The sequence below is a fragment of the Rhinopithecus bieti genome, unplaced genomic scaffold (assembly GCF_001698545.2).
Source record: "Rhinopithecus bieti isolate Rb0 unplaced genomic scaffold, ASM169854v2 scaffold_9670, whole genome shotgun sequence".
NCBI classification, from domain to species: domain Eukaryota; kingdom Metazoa; phylum Chordata; class Mammalia; order Primates; family Cercopithecidae; genus Rhinopithecus; species Rhinopithecus bieti.
The window spans coordinates 856,888-870,376 of record NW_016806180.1 but is presented as its reverse complement, the minus strand read 5'-3'; the positions used below and the strand labels follow the sequence as shown (position 1 = coordinate 870,376).

Here is a 13,489-nt window from a genome sequence, read left to right as displayed (position 1 = left end):
TGTAGCTTTTGTAGTAACCTTGTAGTTTAAGCTGAATACATATCTTAATAGTTTACCTTATGCATTTTTGTTTTTTTGAGACGGAATCTTGCTCTGTTGTGCAGGCTGGAGTGCAGTGGTGCGATCTCAGCTCACTGCAATCTCTGCCTCCTGGGGTCAAGTGATTCTTCTGCTTCAGCCTCTTGAGTAGCTAGGATTACAGGCACCCACCATCATGCCCAGCTAATTTTTGTATTTTTAGTAGAGATGGGAGTTTCACCATGTTGGCCAGGCTGGTCTCAAACTCCTGACCTCATGATTCACCCACCTCAGCCTCCCAAAGTGCTGGGATTACAGCTACGAGCCACTGCGTCTACCTGCAAAAATTTTTTAGTGTATCTTCTAAGCTTTTCACTCTTAGTTGAGGAAATATTACCTTTACATTTAAGTTTTATTTCTGAGCTCATTTCTTGCTTCTCCCCCTGCTTTATTCTAAGAATCTCTGTCTTCTGTTCTCATTTTCTTAACCTTGTTTATTGTTTTCCTTTACAAGTCTGTGGCCTCCTACATGCCCAGCATTCAACTTGGGGCCCTGGGATGAATGATGAACCCATGGCCCTTACCCACAGGGAGCTTACCTCACTTGAGTGGACACAGCACTTATCAGAATGATTGCCCTACAAGGTGAAATTATTATTTGGGGCCTTTGAAGGAAAGGTTGGGTTTCAGAGAAGAATGGGAAAGAGTGCATGGGCAAAAAGAACAGCATGAGAGAAGGCAAACAGGTTAGTCTGGCTGGCAAAGCTTAGCTTGCCTTTAGGGGAGTAGAGGGGATACAGCTGAACCATGGGCTTTGTGCCAGGTCATATGAAGGCAGAGTTTAGACTCTGCTCTGTGGTGGTTTTGTGCAGGAAAGTGACATAAAGAAGGCCCTTTTCTGGCTCATAGAAATAAGTTTGAAGGGAAAACATGAGAGAAGGAAGGAGCTCTAAGACTCGACTGTTCATTCCTTAAATCAATCAATACTACCTGCCTGTCATGTGCCAGATACTATGCCAGGGACTCTAGGACCAGCAGCAAGCAAGACATCATCATCCTGCTCTTATGGGGCTTAAGCTCCCATGTATGGTGGTGGTAGCAGCAGCTGTATGTGCAATATACACCTCATGGCACTTACATTCTAGCATTCAGAGACTGTGGTCAGTGTATAAACAAATGTTCAGTGCCCTAGTCAATTCCTGTGTCCTTAAAGGAATATTCCCTTTGTCCTTACAGGTTAGCCCAGTTGCTCCTGTGACCCCTCTCCCCACTTTTTTTAGAATCCCTATTAAATTTTGAATTTGCCCATTGATACAGCTGGAAGATTCAGAGTTTCTGTTTGATAAATCCGCTTTGGGACTTGACATACTGGAAGCAGCACTTTGAAATGACCAGACAAGGGAGGTAGCCTGTGGAACTATGTAGACAAAGCTCATTCTTTGGTCATAACTTGAAATCAGTTCACAACTTCTCAAGTTTGATCCCCGGGGGAGACACAGGCCCTAGCACAATTCTGACTGAGGTGCAGAAACTGGGAGAGCTCTTTCCAGGAAGCTTCCCTTTGTGTGCTGTCTGTGTTCACGGCTCTAACCAGTGATCTTGTTTCCCCCACCCCTCTTGCCAGGAATCTTACATCCTTTCTGCAGAACTTGGAGAAAAGTGTGAAGACATAGGCAAGAAGCTATTGTACTTGGAAGAGCAACTTCACACAGCAATCCACAGTCACGATGAAGATCTCATTCATATCCTTTTCATCTTGCAGATTAAGCAAGACAAAGTTATTTTATAAAAGAACGTCTTTAAAGGGTAGTTATGCCTCAGAAGATGGCAACAAATAGATGCTGCTGTTATTTATAGTGCAGAGCACCTCAGATCTCTGAGATTATCAGGTATGAAACATTTTCTCTCTAGTTTTCAGTAAGCAATTCAGTATTTTTTTTTCTTTTTTTTTTTTTTTTTGAGAAAAGGCTCGCTTTTATGCCCAGGCTGGGGGGCAATGGTGTGATCTCAGCTCACTGCAACCTCCACCTCCTGGGTTCAAGCGATTCTCCTGCCTCAGCCTCCTGAGTAGCTGGGATTACAGGCGCCCACCAGCATGCCCAGCTAATTTTTTTGTATTTTTAGTAGAGACGGGGTTTCACCATGTTTGACAGGCTGATCTAGAACTCCTGACCTCAAGTCATCCACCCGCCTTGGCCTCCCAAAGTGCTGGGATTACAGGCTTGAGCCACCACATCCGGCTGCAATTCAGTATTTTTAATTGCTAAACCCAACCGCTAACAATTAAGTTCAGACATGCACACAAGGAAGCCAAAGCAAAATGCAGTTTCCAGTGGGTGTAAAGCTGGCTCTGTGTGGCCCTGGTGGAAGAAAACAGTTGACTGGCTCATTTTCCTATGAGCTTTTTCAATACCAAGTGTCCTAAATCCACCTCTGAGTTTCTTTATCTAGCAACTCTACTTAGTAATGGGCAGTAAGTAACAAAACAAACAGGACTTTGGATTATTTCCTTTCAACTTCTAACCATGTACATACACATGGTTGAACTCAGTTTAGTCCTTTCTGGTTCCCAGTGATAGAATTTCTTGCATCAGACTTAACATCCTTGGTGTTAACCTATAAACACCTTCCTCAAAACTAGCTGCTAGTGAGCAAGATGGCTTGAGAACATACTGGCTTAGGTATGCATCCATATGAAGCACTCTGTTCTATCTTGATCTGTAGACACAGTTTGTCACTGGTTAGTTCTGCTGAGAGCAAACGAATGGGTACACAGTGGGTGAAGGGATATGCAGCCCTATATCTTTTCAGTTATTTAATCACAAGTTGACACTTCTGTAGCCAAAAACACTTCCCTATTCATCTTTCTATTCAGTAGAATGTCTTTTATTAGATGCATTTGTGAGAAATTTAGCTATTTTGGTCTTTGCTTGTCATTGCTGTCTTACTTTTTAGAATTCCAGTTTTTACCATACTTTATGGGCTGTGTGTGTGTGTGTGTGTGTGTGTAAGTAGCTTTGAATGGCCAAGGATTAATCTTAGTCACAAATACTCAGATCTGCGACTTAACGATAGATCCAATGCTACGCTTCCTTCCTTGCTATAACTTTATATTTTGACCTTGTTTATTAAGCTGAGCAGAAAATTTATTCAAGTTAATCAGCAACGATTTTCACATTGCTTTAGGTAAATTTTGAAAAGCAGATACTCTGTTCTTCATAATTTCCTGCCTCTTAAGAATCTTGTATTTAAGCTATTATCAGAAAGTTTCCCAAAGAAACATAGAAACATAGAATAAGGATGGTGTTTTTATTTATTCCATGTTCATGGGGTCACAAATCTTTGAGCACATCTAAGGTGGTATGGCTCCCAGCAAATGGGCAGATGATGAGGCACAGAGGAGCAACCCACTGCAGAGAGTCAGTGGATATGAAGGAGTTCCTGTTCCCCAGCCCACCAAATGGGCAGTTCCTGAGTAGGAGGTACCTCTGTCTTCAGGTAGCAGTTCTAAGGGCTACAGTCAGGGTTCTGTGCTGGTCTCTTGTTGTGAAATTTTCTAAAAGGTTAGTTTGATTCTGGGGAATTGGATCGTATTTTTACTGGAGCTGGGAGGCAGGTCTAGCAAAGACCCCTGAGAATAAAAGGGGTTAAGCAGTGTTTAAACAAGATCCTTTTAGTTTTTCCACAGCTGATCCAAGCCAGATTTAGTAGCAGTGGGATCATGGATAAGTGATAATGCCTCTTTAAGCATTAGGGTTCCCATCTGTAACGTCAGGATAACATACACCTCTAAGGTTTTTATGGGGGTTCAATAAGGCCATATTCACAATGTACGTTTAACGTAGCCAGGGGTAAGTGCATGATTTTAGGTAGAAAAGTGTTATCCAAGTCCATTTGTCTCATAGTTCTTAGTAAGTTAGTCACAAGCTCCAAGAACATCCCATTTATGCACAAAAAGTTTCAAGGTAGATTGATTCACCTATTTTGTAATAAACACTTAAAGAAATCAATCAGTAGCTCCACAATAGCTTAGATGAAAAGTCATTTAATTCTGATAAAACGTCTACAAATAGGGATTATTATCCCTACTTGACAGTTGAAAAAAAGCAAGACTTGACAGTCGAAAAATAAGAACGACTTGGCTGGCACAAGGTCATTTCTGATGAGTAGCAGAACTTTCCAGCCACAAGCCCTGTGGGCCTATTTGGCCCATCAGAAAGCAGCTATTGCCTATACGTAAATGGACAGGTCTGTTCCATGGAACACACAATTACTTTAAAATTTTAAGCTATAATAAAAGTGTTTTACTGATGTTACATTTTTTGAGAATTTCGCTGATCTCTGCTGTGATAAGCAGAGAAGCACTGGTTTAGGTACTGAAGTCAGCTCTCTCCCTCCCTCCAATAAAATCTACACAATGATATGGAGTTCAATCCAGACTTTTCTTCAAATTCCAGTCTTTTGTTCTGTCACTGATTGAGAATAAATACACAGAAGGTGTCTTTGAATTCATACAAAGAGGCACTTAAATTTGAGTGGAACATTACACCGTAAGATAGAAAGACATGTTTACAAGGCTCTACGGAGGCTCCCCTACACAAACAAAAGCCGTTGTTTCAAATGAGAGCTTCTCTAGAGATTCAGAGAGGCTGCCAGAATCCTACAGCCAAACTCTGACTGGTTTATATGTCCATGTTTGATCAAAGATACAGTGCTGAGTGTGGCTGAAAGAAACAGCTTGTTGTAAGCGATACAGAAGGATTGCACAGTGAGTGCAGTATTTTGTTTGATTCCATTAAGCATGCTGCCAGAGCCTACTGTGCATGTGAGGTAGAGGGTACCCAATTAATCTAAGTCCACATTGGAATGTGATTAATGTAAGCCCACATTGGACGTCCACGTCTGAAAGACTCAAGCCACAGATGCTACCATGGATATTTATTCTTTGTGTGGAAAACACTTAGTTTTTGCATAAACCATACGTGTGCGTAAGGACTATTAGTGTGGCATCAACAGAGGCTAGGGGTGGGCAGTGGGACTGAGTTTCCAAATAGGTCCTTGTGGCCTCCTAATTTAATATTCATGTTATGGGCAGCCTACTGGGTGTCTCCTACTTTTATCAAGAAGACACTGATTGACAAATCCAAGGAGGGAGAGGAAACAGCCCATGCCTCTTCATCGTCCTGACAGGCTCACCAAATTACATGTAGCATGACCAAATAACAACACAAACCCATCAGCTACTGTGGTAGCGAGTGTCTGAAAACAGTCTGCACCATTAATTGGGAGAGCTGGCGGTGGAGAGGTGGCTCACGCCTAGTGCCTGAGAAGGGGACAGGAGGTGTGACTTCACAGCCAGTCAAGCTGGGACTTCCAGGAGCAGTAGAGTGAATCTCTAGTGCATTTTCACAGTCATCTGGGGTCCTAATTAGCAGTTATGTTTTGAAAAACATTTTGATTGTGTGCAGTGTCTCCTCCATGCTCAAAATGTTGTAACCAAAAACCTTCCAAATTAAGGTGGATTTTTAAGCAGGAATTTTCTCATTTTCTTCCTCCTTCAATTTCTACAACACACTTTCAAAGGAAAAGAAGTACACTTGTGATATGTACATTTTTGGCATATTTTAAAGCCCTCAGGGTAGCTCTGCCTGCCCCTCAGTCATAGACGAAGTAGAGACACTCTGGTTCTGTTTGCAGTTGTATTTACATTCATGTCTGGGAAGCCCTTGTGGAATTCTATTTCTCTGCTTATTTGGAGTGCATGGTGCCCAATTGATTAGTTTTGGTGGTGCTCGACGGCATGCTCTAAATACATCCAGGCTTGTGCGCAAACACCACAGCTCTGTAGGACCCTGGTTTAGTTCAACTTTCAAATTTTTAGCTTGAACAGACCAAGGTAACAGGAATTATGGGAAATTGTCCTGCCTCCTTGGAGATGTTTTCCACTTCTAGAGCTGAGGGGCTGGAAGAGGGATCATGTGGATCATGGAGCTCCACTCACATAGTTTATAGATAAAAACAATCCAGAGCCTGGCCGGGTGTGGTGGCTTACACCTTAATCCCAGCACTTTGGGAGGCTGAGATGGGTGGATTGCTTGAGACCAGAAGTTCGAGACCAGCCTTGGCAACATGGCAAAACCCTATCTCTATTAAAAATACAAAAATTAACTGGGCGTGATGGTGCGCACCTGTAGTCCCAGCTACTCCAGAGGCATGAAAATTGCTTGAACCCAGGAGGTGGAGGTCGCAGTGAGCTGAGATTGCACACCACTACACTCCACCCTGAGCAACAAAGTAAGACACTGCCAAAGAAGGAGGGTGGGAAGGAAGGAAGGAAAGAGGGGGAGACGAGGGAAAGAGAGAGAGAGAACAGGAAGGAAGGAAGGGAGGGAGGAAGGGAGGGAGGGAAGAAGGGAAAGAAGGAAGGAAGGAAGGAAGGAAGGAAGGAAGGAAGGAAAGAAGGAAGGAGAAAGAAAAAGAAAGAAAGAAGAAAGAAAAGAAAGGAAGAAAAAGAAAGAGAAAGAAAGAAAGAAAAGAAAGAGAAAGGAGGGAGGGAAGGAGGGGAAAGGAAAGGAAAAGGAAAAGAGGAAAGAAAAGGGGAGAGAAGGGAGAGGGAAAGGAGAAGGAAGGGAAGAGAAGGGAAGGGAGAAGAGACAAGGGAAAGGAGAAGGGAAGGGAAAAGGGAAAGAAGGGAAGGGAGAAAAAGGGAAGAAAAGAAGGAAAGGAAAAGAAAGAAAACCCAGAGCCTAAGATGGCAGTATCTAAAGCTTTGTGAGTGGTGGGCTGGTGCAGATATAGTAGTCACAGTTCTTTCCTTAGGCTCTCACTTGGCTTTGAAACGGGACAAGGAAGAGTTGGAGCCCTACAGTGAGTGGGGAAGGGCAAGGGTGTAGACACAGGGCTGTCCTGCTTCTGGCTAAGCACGAGGTGGGCTTGGCACAAGATAGGCAACACAGAGTTTCCGTGTACAAGTATCAAATTCTTTGAATCAAGTCTTGGGTATAGTCAAGGTTTTCCTCTTTTTTCTTAAAAGACTGCAATCCTCATGGCTTTTCCATGAGGATTTCCAGTACTAAATTCTCCAGCACTATGGGCTGTAGTGGCTACCCAGGAAGGAATGGTGGCAAGAAGAAATAATGTAGCATAGGAGCAGCACTTTCAAATGATAAGAGGGTCCCTTATCCAAAATGCTTGGGACTAGAAGTGTTTTGAAGTTCTGATTTTTTCAGATGATGGAATATTTGCATTATACTTACTAGTTGAGCACACCAAATCCAAAAATCCAAAATCTGAAATGTTCCAATGAGCATTTCCTTTGAACATCACGTCAGTGCTCAGAAGGTTTTGGATTTTGGAGTATTTCAAATTTTGGATTTGGGGATTTGGGATGCTCAACTTGTACTATTGTTTCTTTTTGAATCAAACTAGGTCAGATGAACCGAAGACCTAAGTTTGACTAAGCCATTGAAATGTTCACTTGGACATTTCATTGACAGTAAGACACTCAATTGTTTTCTTATAAAAACAGAAGACTCCAGCTAAAGAATTCCAGAATCTTTTGCAAATGGTGCCCCAAATCACAATATTGCCTTATCATCTATTCCTGAATGCAGGTGTCCTGCTGTCTTACTCCTTTGCTAATTGCAAACACAGACATTTTTAGCAAGTTACATACTTACCTGCCATGTGGCTAGTCTATTCCAGGGAGGTAAAGAATGGGCTTGGGTTCCAAAGGTGTTTTAAAGATGTTAGGATGTTCATCCCTGTGACGTTGTTATAAAGAATCTGCTAATTTTCTTAGATACCACAGGTACTTGGTGACATATCTGTTATGGGGGGCAGATACTTAGCAACTCAGGTCCCTAAGGCACAGGGCTCATAAGAATTATTCTGCTTTTTTGAGGCCTATTCTTGCAGTTAGGTGCAGTTAGCACCTTTATTCTAGTTTTGGGATTTGCCTAAAATTTCAATAGTTTTGGAATTTTCCTAAAATTTCAATTTGCCTAAAATTCCAATTGTTTTTCAGTTCTTTGACAAAAATTAAGGTCAAGGTCAAGTGTCTCAATGGGCTTCAACTATGAGCTTATTGGATTAGTGATCAGAAAATCTGATTATAGCTACTACTTAGCCTTAAGATCTTGCTTAGATATATCAAATGAGATAGCTTATTTTTCTGTAAGTCAGCGAGAAAATGTTGCAAAATATTTTTTAAAAATATATGGTTCAGTATGAATGCCAGACTTTTATCTATTTTCTACTTAGCATCTTCTCTTGGCTAATAAGCTTGTCCAACTTATCCTATCTAAAATCCAATTCCTTCCCTCCTCTACCAAAAACACCAAACGCTCATTCCTAGTCCTCTCCTTCTTAATAAAATACAGATGTGTTTTGTGTTTTTCTAATTATTTGCTCAGATAAAAAATCAGGGAGTCCTTCTTGATGGCTTTTCCATTTTCCATGTCCCACATCCAGTCTCTCACCATATGCTCTTGATTGTATCTGCAAAACACATCCAGAATCTAGCCACCTCTCCTACCTCCACTGCCACTACCCTGGTCAAGCCATGATTGTTTCTTGCCTGAATGATTGCAGTGGTCTCCTAATTGGTCACTCTCTGCTTCTACCCTTACCCCCTTTAATCCATTTTCAGCACAGCAGCCAAACTGACATGTCACCCCTCTGCTCCAGGTCCTTCCACAGCTCCTCCCATCTCACTGTGAACACGGCACAGCTGGACATACTATCAACATGGCGCCTGTTTACTGTCTGCTGCTCTCGTAGGTATTTATGCCATCCATGATAGCAGTGACTTTGATTCACTCCTGTACTGCTGTGTCCATAACATTTGTTAACACACAGTGGAAACTCAGGAAACATTTGAATGTTTGAATGAATGAAAGAAAGAATGAGGACCTCTCTCTGCACTTTCATTTCTCCCAACTGCTTAACAGGGAAATGTTTCCAGTGGTTTATTTTATAAACATATTGATTTAAATATGAAAGCAATGCATTTCCATTGTGAATATCACAGAAGTATGGAAAATAAAAAAGCTGTTTCCCTCCCATTGCCTCTACCTGGAGATCACTACTTTGTCCTCCTGAAGCCCTTTTCTAGACCTATAAATGGCTTATCTCAATAGTCTTTGTTTGCAAAATTAGGATCATTCCATACAAATTATTCTCGAATGTGCTTTCCCCCACCCCATTGTGCATTTTTCCCTGGGCACTCTTCCATTCCAGTACATCCAAAATGCTTTGTAACTCACACTTTGTAAGGGATCATAGAGGCAGGTTGGTTAGAGAGAAGTACTTTGCAAATAAAATATGATTTTAATTATTATTTTAATGATTTTTACCCCCACAGGCTCATTAAATGAGGTTTCTAGGATTTCTGATGTCCAACCCTGCTTTGACAGAGCCTAAGGTATTTGTTACATCTGTTATATTAAGAAATAAACTTTAAATCTCATGACGACTCACAAAAGACACTATACTCTCTAGGCCGGGCGCGGTGGCTCAAGCCTGTAATCCCAGCACTTTGGGAGGCCGAGACGGGCGGATCACGAGGTCAGGAGATCGAGACCATCCTGGCTAACACGGTGAAACCCCGTCTCTACTAAAAATACCAAAAAAAAATTAGCCGGGCGTGGTGGCGGGTGCCTGTAGTCCCAGCTACTCCGGAGGCTGAGGCAGAATGGCGTGAACCCAAGAGGCGGAGCTTGCAGTGAGCCGAGATCGCACCACTGCACTCCAGTCTGGGCCACAGAGTGAGACTCCGTCTCAAAAAAAAAAAAAAAAAAAAAAAAAAAACTATACTCTCACAAGGAAAAAATATTTCTTGGAACCCTAACCCTGTAAGGAAGGTACGAGATTCAGTATTTTACCAGTAGAATAATTAAGCATTCAATGATTTGCCGAGCTCACCATAGCTAGGGAATTACCTCCTCAAATGCTGGTTTTCTGACCCCTATCTGTGTTAGTAATTGTTGTATGAGGGGCTGATGTGTTAATTTAGTTATAGACTAACTTCGTCTTTTGCTTTTGAAACTTCTCACTCCTTACTTTTAACCTTTTCAGTGTGTTCTGCCAGTGCCAGAAGTTTTATGAGTTTTTAAAGAAACATCACATTTTGATTCACGTTCTCTCTCTAAAAACCTTTGTCATCATTTAGCACATTACAAATAGCGGCATGTAGTCCCAGGCTACATGTCAAAGGTAATTAAATCTCAGGAGTTTGTCAGGATTCATAAACTGCTTAAGTTCCGTGCCTGCTCTTCATAGTTGTAGCATAACTTTGTGATTAAATTCCAGTTTGGTATTCAGTCTGGGACCACTTACGCTTTTGCTTGTATGAAGTCGTATATGTTTTCACTAAAGATTAGCAGAGCTATGCAAGAAATGGAAGCAACCAAAGCCTCTTTAAAAAAAAAAAGAAAGAAAAGAAAGGCGAATATTGGATTCTTTCCTCCCTTGGGCCCCCTCCTACCCACCTCCCATTTTCCTCAAGTTCAAATGCAAGGAGAGAACCCTAGTAGTAAATGCATGTAAATTACACAAATGATAGAGTCTAGTGAAGCTTCAAGAAGGTGAAAAACTGCCAGAACTTTGCAGGGTGGTTCGGCACATTTGCTTAGAAGAGATTCGTTTGCATAATTCCCAGGATCCTCTGAAGTTCCTTGTTGAAAAAAGAAAGGAGGCCGGGCATGGTGGCTCATGCCTGTAATCCCAGCACTTTGGGAAGCCGAGGCAGGCAGATTGCCTGAAGTCAGGGATTCGAGACCAGCGTGGTCAACCTGGTGAAACCCCATTTCTACTAAAAATACAAAAATTAGCATGGTGGCAGACATCTATAATCCCAGCTACTTGGGAGGCTGAGGCAGGAGAATCACTTGAACCCCGGAGACGGAGGTTGCAGTGAGCCGAGATCACACCATTGCACTCCAGCCTGGGTTACAAGTGCAAAACTCTGTCTCAAAAAAGAAAAAAAAAAAAAAAAAGAAGAAGAAAAGAAAGGGAACGCTTTCCACAGTGGTTTGTAAGGGTGTCTTTTTCTCTTGTCGTTGCATTGACATTGCACTTTGGGAGAACCACATGGTAGTGTAGGTGGTCTGTAAATAGTCAGACTCCCTTTCCCAAAGCTCTCCATTCCCTCCGTGTCTGATCTAGTACTATTGGAGTGGTCTGGCTTCATGTGATGACTTCAGCATATTTAGGTGGTGTCAACATATTTCTACTTTCCCCCTTGGTCCCTGTTGGATGAAAATGGATCAGTTTGCTTGTTAAACCCAACTCTCACCCTGCATTTGCCTTAGAGTTGTTCTGACTACAAGTAAAAAGGGAAAGGATGAACTGGATGATGTGTGGACAGAAAAACCACTGTTGGTTAAACATTCCCCTGCTTGAACACCCGGACGAGAACCCATTTCTTAAGAGAACTACAGCCTTATCTGTTACTGTTTGCTAAGTTCTCTATGATTGTTTTCTCCATGTGAGAAATAACTTTATAGGTTAGAAAATGAAGAGCCCAACAGCTTCAGAAAAAAAAAGAACCAACGAACCAAACCGGAGAAAGCAGACTCTCTGCCCTTTGATGGACTCTATCTAGTCTTGAGTGCCCTTCCTAGTCACTGGGAATATACTAACAGGTAACAGCAGGTTAGACCTGGAGGGGTTTCAAAGTCATCATCTTAAGAGAAAACTGAGGCTTTAACTGGTTTGCATAGGGTGACAAGACTGGTTAATGGTGAACAGAGACCGTGTTAATAACTGAGTCTGGTCCAGTATGCCTCTCCCGACTTATGGTGACGTCACCCAAATCCTGTATTTCTCGACGAGATTTTGATTTCAAGCATTCTACCCTTTCCACTGTCAAGAGTATTTGCATCTGACAGTTGCCCCGCCCCAACTTGGGGCTTAGCTGGAGTTATGGTTACGCCAACTGCATATCATTGAGCATCTAAGTTGGCCATCTGTCTCGGCTAAGAGCTGTCTCTTCCATTTCCTTTCTAAGACCTGACTTGAGATGGTCAATACCTCAGGCATTGTAGAAATTGCAGTCATTCTTAAAAGAAAAAGTATAAAATTTATATTAATATTTAATTCATCCAATTTGAAAGAACTTGAAACTGCAATTAGGTGGCAGTGCCCATCTGCTTCCAGTAGGCTCACATGCTCATCAATCCCTTGGAGGCTGCAGAGGGCCACCATCACCTTCAAATGTGCTCCTTAACAACGTGCCCACAGTCTCTCAAGAGGGAGCTCCAGATGGTGAAGGAAACTCTGCAGGCCATGATCCTGCAACTGCAGCCGGCAAAGGAGGCAGGGGAAAGAGAAGCTGCAGCTTCCTGCGTGACAGCTGGTGTCCGGGAAGCATAAGCCTGAGGAGAGACGGGATGGGGGGGGGAGGTGGGCCACCATGTCAACAGTTTGGACCCGGGGGGCTGCTATCCTCTCCCCCTGCATAACTAATGTGCCTGAATTAATTATGGAGATACAGAGCCTTGAGGTCTTTCATTGGAAAGGTGGCTCATGTTCATTCTCATGAGTCTGAAACTGAGGAGTCTGCAAATTGGAATATGGAGAGAGAGACGGATTTGCTGAATTTCCTTCCAAATGTCACTCAAAAATTTCTCTTCCATGTCATTCATGGGAATGTCTTGCACAGGATTTGAGAATATTTTCATCTCAGCCCCCATTAGAGAGAAGTTGGGGTGAATTCTGGAAAAATGTCTCTTTTCTCTGTAGCATTTGTCTTCTGCTGCAACTAAAATATTTCCTGATTCAAGATTCTATAAAAAGGAAACCAAGCATAAGACTCTGTCATCATACCTGTTACACGTTCCTACAGGTGCACGATCTAAGAGAGCTAATTAACCTCAGAGTCTGGAATTAACAGCTTTTCACCTTACTTCTCCTGTGATCTAATATTATCTTAGAAAAATTAATATGCAACTTCCAAAAGATATTTTGGTAAGACAACAGCCTCTCAGTGGTATACCACCTTTCAATTTTCCTTTTGTGGCAATGATTGCACCTGAAGAAAGGATCCCTGAGAGTCTGTGTTTCATCAGGAAATTTATGAAATTTACCCACAGTGAGGCTGTGGATGGATCAGGGAAAACCTGTATAAAATGTTTGAGCCTGTTCTGTTTTCCCGTGGAGCCTGTTTCACTCAATGCCAGGCAGTGCAGCATTTAGGAAAGCAGTGCAGTACTCAGTAAGGCAGTGCAGTACTCAGTAAGGCAGTGCAGTACTCAGTAAGGCAGTGCAATACTCAGTAATAGTGCAGTACTCAGTAACACAGTGCAGTACTCATTAATACAGTACAATACTCAGTAAGGCAGTGAAGTACTCAGTAATACAATACAGTACTCAGGCAGTGCAGTACTCAGGGAGTGCAGTACTCAGTAAGGCAGTGCAGTACTCAGGAATACAGTGCAGTACTCAGTAAGGCAGTGCAGTACTCAGTAGC

General features: G+C 42.3%; 1 protein-coding gene across 1 annotated transcript in view; it reads left to right on the top strand.

Annotated features, from left to right (window-relative positions):
• LOC108531499 (disrupted in schizophrenia 1 protein) overlaps positions 1 to 13,489 on the top strand; it is a 279,299-nt gene extending 265,810 nt beyond the window's left edge. The window contains exons 10-11 of the mRNA XM_017874999.1: positions 1,643 to 1,760; positions 12,260 to 13,489. Of these exons, the coding sequence (XP_017730488.1) occupies positions 1,643 to 1,760; positions 12,260 to 12,393 (252 nt within the window). The 3' untranslated portion in view covers positions 12,394 to 13,489. The remainder of the gene's footprint in view (positions 1 to 1,642; positions 1,761 to 12,259) is intronic.